Source organism: Salvelinus fontinalis, chromosome 42 (assembly GCF_029448725.1).
Source record: "Salvelinus fontinalis isolate EN_2023a chromosome 42, ASM2944872v1, whole genome shotgun sequence".
NCBI classification, from domain to species: Eukaryota; Metazoa; Chordata; class Actinopteri; order Salmoniformes; family Salmonidae; genus Salvelinus; species Salvelinus fontinalis.
The window spans coordinates 22,660,312-22,673,928 of NC_074706.1; the positions used below are offsets into that span (position 1 = coordinate 22,660,312).

At 43.2% G+C, this 13,617-nt stretch overlaps 1 protein-coding gene across 1 annotated transcript; it reads left to right on the plus strand.

The window, feature by feature from the left end:
- The first annotated feature begins 78 nt into the window (after positions 1–78).
- On the plus strand, positions 79–13,617 carry LOC129841146 (uncharacterized). The gene is made up of 6 exons (XM_055909284.1): positions 79–580; positions 5,503–5,633; positions 5,811–5,972; positions 11,562–11,711; positions 11,883–11,994; positions 12,192–13,617. The coding sequence occupies exons 1-6, from the start codon at positions 301–303 to the stop codon at positions 13,244–13,246; spliced, it is 1,890 nt and encodes a 629-aa protein (XP_055765259.1). The 5' UTR covers positions 79–300; the 3' UTR covers positions 13,247–13,617.

Sequence of the window (13,617 nt, forward strand, 5' to 3'; positions counted from 1 at the left end):
AACGACCTCACACTCCAGTACAGTAGGTGGCGGTGTATGTACCTTTCAGTTGATGGTGATCTGCCAATATACATTTGAAGAAGTAGTAGTAAACGGAAGTGAACTGCCCAATAATAATTTCCAAGTTAGCGTTTTTATTGTTGTTATTCAGACATTTATTTACGCCATGGAAAAAAAATATGACTCATTTAACTGCACAGCATCACATACTTGTCCTAGGTAGTCTTTAATTCGCGTTGGTGACCGGACTTGGTTGATGTTATCTAGGTAACGCTCACTAGCTACTAACGTTAGCTAACAATGGCTAACTGTATGGTTTTTCACACGCAAATAGCCTCCATCATGGAGGTACTAGCGAATGCAGCAGTGACAGAGGTCTGTAAACTCGTAGACGACGACTATGCAGTGTTTCGTTTGGAAATAACTCAAAGCCAGAAGGAAAACAGGGCATTGCGGAGGAAACTTCAGCTACTGGAACTGAAGGTAGCACGGGGGCGCGCAGAGAGAATGCAAGACCGCGTCTTCGCCAGTCGTCCCAGTAGTGTCAAGATCCTCGACCTACACAGAGAAATGCCAAGAGGTACATTTTGCAGGAGGCCTGTTGCCCGGTTCCCCTCTGAGCATGTGACTTTAAATGTATTAACCACTTATGGTTAAAGGGACACTTCACCACCAGACACTATTTGGGGTGTTTAACCACTCAACCTACATCATTCTGAGTGATGAGGTGTTTCAGACATAATTATGCACTATAGCGGTGTTTTTAAATTTTAGTGCCAGACAGTTACACTGATGATGCTATCAGTTGATTGAGCCTGCTGTCTGATCTAAAAATGAACAGAGTCAAGTTTTGTAACAATTATTGTGGCACAATTGTGTTTAGCGAATTGCACGATCAGGAGTAGATAGGATTGTCCTTGTTCAATAGAGCCATTGCAGGGCTTGACATTCAGGTAAATGTGCCAGTACCATGTGAAACCTACTGGCCCAAATGAAAAAATCACTGTTCCTAGCCAATATTACAGGAAAGCAAGTTGTACACGCAGAATTTCAATCATGGCTGATTTCATGTTTCATTTGCAGTCTGCGCAAGTACCTTTTTATAGGCTATTATAGCCAACCATACAATCAGATATTTACACTGATTGTTTGGAAAAGGCTTCCCGTGGTTACTTTATATATTGTCATGTCAGACACTCGGTGTAAAACTTAAAAACAGAAATAATTTAAGCAGCACTGGAAAGCTGGGATCCCGCTCTTCTCAATAATTGTCTTTGCCCGAGATTACATTTAGGAGTGTTGCGCAGTGACTGGGTTTACTGGAACACATTTATTTCCATGCAGCAATCAGCTGTATGAGGAGTTGTGCCCTCTTGCCACCCAACAGTTGATAATCCGCTGATAAATAAATGACAGCTCATTAACAGCTTTGTGAATTAAGCTGGTTTTTAAACAATTATATAGACTACAGAATAGCATTATTACAATATTCAGTTTTATTTTGTTCATATATTTTTGAACCAACAAGTGATGTGTAAATAATTGGTCTTAACAAGCAAGCAGCTACATAGTGAATGCCTTGGCCTACGTTAACCTTCCTTTGCTAATAATGGCATCCCAGTGTAGGATGTCTGATGGAGGACTTTTATTCTGTGATTGTGACATTCTTGCCTCGGCTTGGAAATCGAATGCTGGTTGATACCTTTGACGCGTCAGACGTCGGGAAGATTGTAAAGGATTAATTATAAATTACTTTGGTTTGGAATTAGAAAATGTACTGGCCCGAGCAGGCCATATGGGAAAGCGTGATTAACTGGCCCGGTGAGCTCAGCAGATGTTGCCGGGCCGACGGGCAGCCCTGAATGTCGAGCACTGCATTGGACTTGTCTCAACGGTGTTCCTATCTGCCAGGACAGCTAGGTTTACTCAATTTCTCTGGCCTTGTAAAGACTACAGTGTGATAGGAGCCCTACTTCCTTGTCCAATTGTGTTCCCACTCTCGAAGGCAGGCTCTTCAGAACCTCCTAGATCGGGCATGGGCAACTCGAGTCCTCAGAGCTGGAGCCAATAATAATTTCCAAGTATAATAATTTCCCCTCTAGCACCAGGGTCAGTGCACTCAAATGGTTTTTGCCATCATTGTAAGCCTGCCACATACAATGATACATTTATTAAACATAAGAATGAGTTTGTCACAACCTAGCTCGTGGGAAGTGACAAAGAGCTCTTATAGGACCTGGGCACAATTAATCAATTTCTCTTTATTTAACCATCTTACATATAAAACCTTATTTGTTCATCAAATTGTGAATAACTCAAACCATGTTCATCTGTAAACAAAAAGGATACAGTACACTGGTCTGTGTTGTTACACTCAGTCAGTGACTTGTAGACAGTCTAGTGTCCTCAAACTTAACTATGGACCTCTAAGCCAGTTCCACTGTGTTTTCATTGTTCCCCTCTACTCAGGGACTGATTTAGACCTGGAACACCAGGGCTGGGTTTCACACAACTATTGTAGCACTAAGAATCTTATCTCCATTTAGTTAATGGAATTAAGATGACCTCAGTGCTATGATGGTTTTGGGAAACCCAGCCCAGGTGGGTGCAATTAATGATCAGGTAGAACATTTAAACTAGTAGGCCCCAGACCTCGTAGGGTAAGAGTTGAATACCCCTGGGGATATTAATTATTAATATTATAATTATTAATTATAATATTATAATTATTATTATTATATATTAATGATATTAATTTGGGGACAGGTCGAAAAGCATTAAACATGTATGGCAATTTAGCTAGTTAGCTTGCACTTGCTAGCTAATTTGTCCTATTTAGCTAGCTTGCTGTTGCTAGCTAATTTGTCCTGGGATATAAACATTGAGTTGTTATTTTACCTGAAATGCACAAGGTCCTCTACTTCGACAAATTAATCCACACATAAAACGGTCAACCGAATCGTTTCTAGTCATATCTCCTCATTCCAGGCTTTTTCACAGTTGAATTTATATGGTGATCGCATCTAAACTTTCATAGTATTACCACGACTACCGGCAAAACAGTTTGTCTTTCAATCACCCACGTGGGAATAACCAATGAGGAGATGGCACGTGGGTACCTGCTTCTATAAGCCAATGAGGAGATGGGAGAGGCAGGACTTGCAGCACAATCTGCGTCAGAGAAAGGAATGATTTCTATTTTAGCCCTGGGTAACACAGACGCTCGTTAGCGTGCACGAGCAGTGTGGGTGCAACAATTGAATAACATGGATTTCTAAATTTATTTTGCGACGCACGCAACGTGTCCGGTCTGGTCAGCATGTTGGCTACAGAGGGCTAAATAAATGGAGATTAATCAAGGTGATGAAGTCCAGGTGTGCGTAATGATGGTGCTTGGATTGGTGAGGGGGAGCGGGGTAGGCGTGACACCTGGCAACCCAATCAATTGAGACTTCCGGTCTGTTTCGAAATCCTCGGGCTGAAAGTGCTGGCTACAAACACTGACTTTTAGATATTTCTCAAGGAGAGTATCCACCTCTACTACGTCTTGAAATCGCTATGAATTCTGGATATTGTGGTTCGCTTACAACCAAGAAATGTCGATGGCCCGTTTTAACCGGTGAAATGCAGAAACTCGATTTTTATGACATGCTATGTAAATAACATATTAATGAACATATAGAGCAGCAGTGAAATTGCCCTTTAGCCAGAAATGGATCTTGGTCAGTTTTTGGATAGTATGCAATAATTCCCCTGATTACTTATCTATCTTGAACAAAGATACAATATCATATTCTAACCAGATTCATGACTTACTGCATTTCTTATTATTTATTCAATTAAAACAATGTGATGCATGGAACATATCGATCTAAACTCAGCAAAAAAAGAAACGTCCTCTCACTGTCAACTGTGTATATTTTCAGCAAACTTAACATGTGTAAATATTTGTATGAACATAACAAGATTCAACAACTGAGACATAAACTGAACAAGTTCCACAGACATGTGACTAACAGAAATGGAATAATGTGTCCCTGAACAAGGGGCGGGTCAAAATCAAAAGTAACAGTCAGTATCTGGTGTGGCCACCAGCTGCATTAAGTACTGCAATGCATCTCCTCCTCGTGGACTGCACCAGATTTGCCAGTTCTTGTTGTGAGATGTTACCAAACTCTTCCACCAAGGCACCTGCAAGTTCCCAGACACTTCTGGGGGGGAATGGCCATAGCCCTCACCCTCCGATCCAACAGGTCCCAGACGTGCTCAATGGGATTGAGATCCGGGCTCTTCGCTGGCCATGGCAGAACACTGACATTCCTGTCTCGCAGGAAATCATGCACAGAACGAGCAGTATGGCTAGTGGCATTGTCCTACTGGAGGGTCATGTCAGGATGAGCCTGCAGGAAGGGTACCACATGAGGGAGGAGGATGTCTTCCCTGTAACGCACAGCGTTGAGTTTGCCTGCAATGACAACAAGCTCAGTCCGATGATGCTGTGACACACCGCCCCAGACCATGACGGACCCTCCACCTCCGAATCGATCCCGCTCCAGAGTACAGGCCTCGGTGTAACGCTCATTCCTTCGACGATAAACGCAAATCCGACCATTACCCCTGGTGAGACAAGACCGCGACTCGTCAGTGAAGAGCACTTTTTGACAGTCCTGTCTGGTCCAGCGACAGTGGGTTTGTGCCCATCACCGTTGTTGCCGGTGATGTCTGGTGAGGACCTGCCTTACAACAGGCCTACAAGCCCTCAGTCCAGCCTCTCTCAGCCTATTGCGGACAGTCTGAGCACTGATGGAGGGATTGTGCGTTCTTGGTGTAACTCGGGCAGTTGTTGTTGCCATCCTGTACCTGTCCCGCAGGTGTGATGTTCGGATGTACCGATCCTGTGCAGGTGTTATGCGTGGTCTGCCACTGTGAGGACGATCAGCTGTACATCCTGTCTCCCTGTAGCGCTGTCTTAGGCATCTCACAGTACGGACATTGCAATTTATTTCCCTGGCCACATCTGCAGTCCTCATGCCTCCTTGCAGTATGCCTAAGGCACGTTCACGCAGATGAGCAGGGACCCTGGGCATCTTTCTTTTGGTGTTTTTCAGAGTTAGTAGAAAGGCATCTTTAGTGTCCTAAGTTTTCATAACTGTGACCTTAATTGCTTACCTAAGATGTTAGTGTCTTAACGACTGTTCCACGGGTGCATGTTCATTAATTGTTTATGGTTCATTGAACAAGCATGGGAAACCGTGTTTAAACCCTTTACAATGAAGATCTGTGATGTTATTTGGATTTTTACGAATTATCTTTGAGACAGGGTCCTGAAAAAGGGATGTTTCTTTTTTTGCTGAGTTTATAAATAGTACTGTATATCAAGAAGTAATCTGAAGTATTACCTTACATCCTTGCCAATTTTACAGCGTCAATAGGGTACAATATACCGTTCAGCACTGACAGTAGCTAACCTAACCACCTCTTTTCCCCCAATCACACTCTCAGGTGAAGGACATCTCATTGGAGGCCACAAGAGCTTTGTGAAGCCAGCGGGACACAATACATGGAGAGAAGACCAACCAATCACTGTTGATGAGGGGAGTGGAACCTCAACCCAGCACGTTATTGTGATAGAGGTTAGTGTAACAGTATTACATCAAAATTACAGTACATCAAATGTGGCCAGTTTATTTCAGAAAGGCTCCCCGCAGCTATGCTTACATATATATCCTAATTTATCTGCCATAGGGGAGTTTGTGAGACATTATCTAATTCAACTTATATGCACCCGTAATAACCTCTTCTTGTGTCAGTCGGCAGATGCTGCAGGTCCTGGGGTTAAGCAGGAGAGGTCTGATGGAGAGGAGGACCCATGGCACAGCAGAGACATCCAGACTGGAACGGCTGGAGTGCCCCCTGTAGCCAGGGAGGACCCCGCCACAGTGCAGCCCAGGACCCAACGCAGCATCACGGAGGTCAGAGACAGACACAAGTCAGAGACAGACACAGAGACTTTAACTGTAACGCAAAGGCTTTTACCCACAGGCTCTGACCACAGATCAGACCCAGAGAGACTGGGCTGTCTTCCTGCTCCCCGTTCAGAGTATTTACTTTACAGTAGCCCGAGGACGGTTCCTTCCCATCAGGATGCATTAGAGACTGGTAATGATTTGTCTTGTTCTTCTGCTACAGAGATGGACCCTGGCAACATATCCTTGGGTTTAGAGACACAGACTGATCTGTCTAGAGGGGACTGGAACCGGTACAGTAGTAGTGTATACTCTGAAGGGTGCCTAGATAAGAAAGGTGAGGGTCTCATCGTAGATGAAGTGACTGTGAAAGTGGAGAGTGACGCTCCTCCCACATGGAATGCAGATAGTCACCTAGAATACGGACTCTCACAGGGCAGTGATTTCTTAGATTACAGGGAAAGCTTAGAGACTAATCCAAATGTCACAAACCACTCTCCTTTACACACACTCGGAGATTACAAGCTAGTGTCCACTTCGATGGGGCCTTCCAATTCACAAGGACGCTGCCTTTTCGATCAGGTATTGAACTCAAATGACAGGGTTAGAGCCCAGGCTCCGGAAGAGCGATCCACATCAGGCAATAGTAAAGAGAAACGGTTCCTCTGTATGTTCTGTAACAAAGGCTTCAGCTGCCCCCAGAAAGTGGAGATCCACCAGAGGGTCCACACAGGGGAGAAACCCTTCAGTTGCACCCAGTGTCACATGTGCTTCGCCCAGGGTGGTGACCTGAAGAGGCACCATAGAGTCCACACAGGGGAGAAACCCTTCAGCTGCCCCCAGTGTGAGAAGAGGTTCTCCCGCCAGCACCATCTGAAGATGCACCTGAAGGTCCACACGGGAGAGAGGCCGTTTGCCTGTTCACTCTGCGAGAAGAGGTACTCGGAGAAGAGCTACCTCAGGATACACCAGCAGAAAAACCATTCCACTCTATAACATAGACCGTAACCATTCCACTTGATAGCGTCTGATGTTTAGATAAAACCCTACTTTAACCCCTTACACTTGTGACAATTGGCCAATATGGATAGGGCTAAATTGAAATGTTTCTTACAGAAGAACTAGGGATTGCATAACCATGGTAGCAATCAAAAGGGAACAGTTTGGAGATTATGGGAAAATTATTAGACTAAGGGTGGGGACACAACAGTTCTCCTGATACAACACTGCATCCAAACATTACACTGTTGATTTTATGCACATTTTACATTTACTGTACTTTGCCGCATTTGTTCAAAATCAGAACATACTCTGGATACTTTCAGTAACAAAATAAGAATATTCCTGGAAAATGTGGGGTTGGTGCAACATAAGACAAAAAAATGACCAGGGTTTGAGTGCGAGGACTAACTGGTGTTTCCAAGCGTCAACACAACTCTCCAATGTGTACACAGTTATGAAGTAATTTCAATGCACTTTTATGACTTAAGGAAGTGTCTTCAACTTTAAGGTGATATTTATTTATTTTAGCTCTCCTAGCTGTGCCGTTGAGGAACTAGAGCAATCACACTTGTTTATTATTTATTTATTTATCTGTTATTTTACCAGGTAAGTTGACTGAGAACACATTCTCATTGACAGCAACGACCTGGGGAATAGTTACAGGGGAGAATGAGCCAATCGTAAACTGGGGATTATTATAGGTGACCGTGATGGTTTGAGGGCCAGATTGGGAATTTAGCCAGGACACCGGGGTTAACACCCCCTACTCTTACGATAAGTGCCATGTGATCTTGAATGACCTCTGAGAGTCAGGACACCCGTTTAACGTCCCATCCGAAAGACAGCACCCTACACAGGGCAGTGTTCCCAATCACTGCCCTGGGGCATTGGGATATTTTTTAGACCAGAGGAAAGAGTGCCTCCTACTGGCCCTCCAACACCACTTCCAGCAGCATCTGGTCTCCTATCCAGGGACTGACCAGGACCTGTAGTGGTTTTGTTTGGAACACAGCCCTGCATCCCCGCCTTTACACAATCACTGTTTAAGAAATCCAAAAACGGTCCATTATAAATCACAATCTGGGCCAGGTGTTCATAATTTGAAATCTTTCTCTATTGCCGACATCAATTATAAAAGCTAAATTATAGAATACATCTTACAGAGTGTTAGGTTTCACAAGGCAATTCAGAGAAGCAGATCATACTTTTGGTACCATAGAATGGAGTCATAAGTAAATTCAAATGCGTGGTCCGCGGCCCAAAAAAATCACAATACAACAAACGGGCTCATTCTGTTCAAGACAACTCAGGGTTTTAACGCCATGCCATCTTGTATCTAGGGCTGTTGCAGTGACTATATTACCGCCACACCAGCAGTCATGAGTCATGACCGCAGTAAAATGCCACTTGTCATGGTAATCTCCTTTTATGCACTCTGGACATGCTTTGGAAGTACCCAATTTGCTAATTACCATCAGGTCCTAATGACCTGGTACTCGGGGCTCTATTGTCTCTCACCCACTCTGACAGCAATGCAAATGCAATGGAAAATCACGTCAAACACTGATCATCAAAACAGAACGTCTATAGTACGTTTAAAACTCACCTGACTGATGATCAAATTGAAGAAAGAAGTTCAACAGCAGGTTGAAGCAGTGTGAAACATGGTTGTTGTGGATGTTGTTTTAAATCCTAACATAACGAAATTGACAGCACTTCCTACGGTGATGATTATCAAAACACCATAGAGTTTATGCGCCCCCCCCCCCCCCCCCCCCCAAAATACAATTGAATTAAAATTATGATTGTGCCTTTATCCTACCGCATATTACGCATGGCAGAAAAACATCAAACAAAACTGATTTAAGATGTCGTTGGTACATAATTGGTCTAGTTAGCCTATACTCCAAAATTAAACAAATTCGAGTAATCGCCTCGGAGTGTGGACTGTGTTATAGATGGTGCGTCACACATGATCTTTTAGCTATACAGAATATCTCGCCGCCACGCGTTTCCATCTCGTCCTCGCTCTCCTTTATTCATTTTTTCGAGCGCGCAGACGGGCTGTCAACAGTTTAGTGAAATATGTTGCATTGCGAAAACATGTTACTATCGCTGATCCCGAACGGATTTCAGTTGGTTTACCAAATTAAGCGCTGGGTAGCTGCAGGAACAAGGTTGGAGCCGAAACCGAAGTAGCCTACAAAACGGACCCGTGGGAAAGCGCGCGGCCTCCATTTGCTATTCGAGTGCCTACAGATGAAATGTATTTCCTCTGCCGCTGTTCCTGCCCATTTAATAATTGGCCATTCTAAATCGACATTCTACATATTAGTAAAGATGAGATTAATTTTAGAATAGTCTAATGAGTGAACATATGATCACTTGATGAGATAACAGCTGTGCAGCCTGAGGCAACATGAGCACAATCTTTTTTTGTTGTTGATACTTTCTCAAATCATCAATATCCTATAGTCCCACCATGCAGCCCATATATGTTTTGCTTTATAAGGTATTTGTTGCCAAGTAACTCAAACTAGCATATAGGACCTGTTTCAAATGCTAACTTTTACGCTCAACATTGCCACTTCATCTGCGCGGTCGCTCAGTAATGTGAAAAATATCCTTTCTATTTTATTCAGCTGAGTTCAATTATATTATTCTTACTATGAAATAAAATGTCACGGGACTTAAGCATATACTGTCAGCCAAATGAACAAGAATACAGCCAATGTCATGGAGCATAGCCAGATAGCATAGGCCTACAGTAGGACAACTCATACTCTGTTCTTCTGAAATAAATGTCATTCATATCATGTTTATTTAGACCTGGTTAATAGAAATAGATTTATTGTGAAGTTGTATATTCAATTGATTTATTATACTTTTTAAAAAATGATGTAGATGTTCCAAAGTCCCGCATCAGCAGCTTGTATGGGCGGAGGCCTGGAGATACTAAACGTGTTTATGTTCATTACCGGTCAGTTACGGTGAGACCTAAAGTCTTTTGCATGACAATAACCGGCTGCCAACATTTCATGACCACAGCTCTCTTAGTTTTCAGTATTTCCCTCAATTTACATTCCCCTCACTCAGACAATAAAAACATTAGCAAAAGTTGCCCAATTAGCAGGAGGGACAGAGGCATCTTCTTGTCATGTGATGCTCAAGTTCAGAACCTCTGTCAGTCAAAACCCATCCAGCGCTGAGACGCTGAGCTCTGACGTCATGTATAGCAAGTTACTGTACAGCCACTTTGTTCCAATTTAAGTGCTTATCAGTGTCACAATCTGCCATTTTCAACCCGGGTAGGAGTGTAAAGGGTTAAAGAAAAACAATAATTTTCATTGTCAACAGAAAAGATCTACTGATGCATTTGGAATAACGAGAGTAACATATTTCATTGTTGAATATTCCTGAGTAGAATATTGCCTCCAGACATTGTGATATACACTGAGTATACCAAACAGTAGGAACACCTTCCCACAGTTGTGACAAGTTGCCTGGTGTACCTTTGAGTGGTGGACCATTCCTGATGTACACGGGAAGCTGTTGAGCATGAAAAACACAGCAGCGGTGCACCTGGCACCTACGACCCAGTTCAAAGGCACTTAAATCTTTTGTCTTGCCCATTCACCCTCTGAATGGCACACATACACAATCCATGTCTCAGTTGTCTCAAGACTTCTTTAACCTGCCTCCTCTCCTTCATCTACACTGGATAATGTGGATTTATTAAGTGACAAAAATAAAGGATCATAGCTTTCACCTGGGTTCATTTCGTCAGTCTATGTCATTGAAAAAGTTCTGAATGTTTTGTACACTCAGTGTATGAGGCATATATAAGCCTAAAAAGTATGTTACATATTGTGGTTGTACTGTGTAGGATATATGATATTCACTACTTCCATTGACCTACTTCATTTTTCCCCAAGACACTTTTAATGATATTTAATGTAGTTTATCAAGTTCATGCAGATTTTTTTTTGTGTATGTGTGGTTTTCATATGGTGTATTTAAAACTTGTTTATGTTTAATAAACACAAAATGGGACTTTTCATTCTAAGACTTTCATTGAGACTCTTTTAGTATACATCACATCTGATTTCACCCTATTCTGCATACTCCTGACAGCACATTATAGCCAATATACACTTACTAAATATACCTACACACATCTACTGTACACATCATAGTTTAGTCAGGTTTGTCTAATGATGACTTATCATAGCTAACTTATTTTTTTACCAACAACATATTTATGTCTTCTGTGATAATAATGCAATTTAAAATCACAGGACCAGACGAAACAGGATGGATAAAAAGAGGAGTATGGGGTAGAGGGTATGGTTTAGGGTATGGGTTTAGGTTGGGCGGACACAGGGGAACTAGGAAGGCACAAAAGGGGAGGGGGATGACAGAGTCAATCAGGGACGCTAGGCTTAACAACAATGAAGTCATTCTGTAACTACAGTATAGGACTCCAATGTAGTGGGGATGGGTAAACACTCCATGTTGAAAGTGTGTTTATTATCTGTGTGTACATACCTGAGGGAGTGTATGTCTGTGTAATCTGTATCACCTGTCTTCCAGGAGGAGGGTCCAGAGGTGCTGTTGGTGAAGGAGGAGGGTCTGGGGAACCCTGAGGGGACCATGGCCATGGAGGACAACCAGACTACACCTCCTCCTGAACCCAGAGAGGAACCAGCTGAGCAGCACAGGACCACACACAGTCTCAGTGAGGTGAGTCTTTGAATGATCAAACCATTAAAGAGTGTCAAGTAATCAAATCAACAAACATGTTTGCATAATACTCATAGCAATCCCTCATTGTCCAATCAGAAGATGCTCCATAGCAGGGTGCTCATATCAGATTTCTTGATCCAACATCCTCTCACTCTGTTTCTCTTACAGTCAGTAGACATGGAGGATGGGAAGCCTGATCTGCTGCTGGTCAAAGAGGAGACCATAGAAGATGAACCAGAGAGCATTAACCTACTGAGTGGACTAAAGATGGGGGAGCAAGGTAAGGGAGAAATACATATAGCCTGCATACAGTAATAGATCTTCAATGTGAATAGTGTTGCACCTGGCTTTTATTTCCTTTAAATGCAAAAACCAAATAATATATTTACTTCACCAGGTAATTAACTCAAGCAAAAATGTAATGTGTAGAGGTTTCTGACATGTTTGTGAAGTCTATTTTGTAACCTCTTCCTGCAGGTGGTTGGCTGGAGGCTAACAGAGGAGACTGGGTGGCCATCTTGGATACCCAGACAGGTGCAACCAAGGGCTCAGGTGACAACATCACTGAGCATGGCAGGACCAGAGGCGACATAGTGGAGGTCAGTGGATGGGACAGCGTCCTCAACTCTGGGCTGGGGAACAACACTGTTAACCACAACCAGAAACAAACAGTCGAACACAAAACAACATCTGAACTTAGTCTCCATGACAACAGACTGGCTGAAACCAGGCGTAGATTTGGTCTGCGGGGACGGGGAGGTGTCAGTATGCAGCAGGAGAGAACAGACACAGACTCTACTAGCGATGCTCCGTCCTGTTCCTATAGTTGTGATTCAGAGAGACTGATGGTGCCTCAGGTTAACCCTCTAACAGGTGCTGCCTTCAGCCTGCCTTCAAAAGGATCTATCAACTGGAAGATGGACCCTGCGACAACACAGACACTCCCTGGCCTTCGTCCTCCTCACACTCTCCTAATGTTAAACCAGACCTCAGACAATGTCAGTGCCTCAACACTAAATGGTTACACAAGCCCACTGACAAATTACAGTAGTAGAGACGCTATCAGTAAAGGTGGCAGCGCCATAGAGAAGCGATTCCCGTGTTCGTTCTGTGGGAAAGCCTTCAGTTTCCCCAAACAGGTGGAGATTCACCAGAGGATTCACACAGGGGAGAAACCATTCAGCTGCCACCTATGCCAGGTCAGTTTCTCACACTCGTCCAGTCTGAAGAGGCACCAGAGGGTCCACACAGGGGTGAAACCCTTCAGCTGTACCCAGTGTCACATGCGCTTCGCCCAGGCTGGTGACCTGAAAAGGCACCAGAGGGTCCACACAGGGGAGAAACCCTACAGCTGTACCCAGTGTGAGAAGAGGTTCTCCCACCAGCACAAGCTGAAGATGCACCTGAAGGTCCACACGGTAGAAATGCTGTTTGCCTGTACGCACTGCGGGAAGAGGTTTTCAGAGAAGAGCTACCTCAGGATACACCAGCAGAAACACCATAATAAAGAATGTAGCCTTTCCACTCGTTAGACCTTTAGATCGAATCCTGCATTAAAGACAAAGATACATTTTCATTGTCAGCAGAAAATAGCCACAGATGCATTTGGAATCACAAGAGTAACAGATTTCAGTGTTGAATATTCCTGGGTAGAATATTGCATCCAGACATTGTGTGATATATAAGGCCTAACGAGTCTGTTTCAGATTGTGTTTGTACTGTGTAGGCTATATGATGTTCACAAATGCCTATTTCATTACTTCCATTCAACTATTAAATGTTTTTCCCAAGACACTTTTTAATGAGAAAATTAATAAAGTTCATGAAGTTTATGCAGATTTAGTTGAGACGTGTGGTTTTCATATGGTGTATTTAACATAAATAAACAAACTGGGACTTTTCA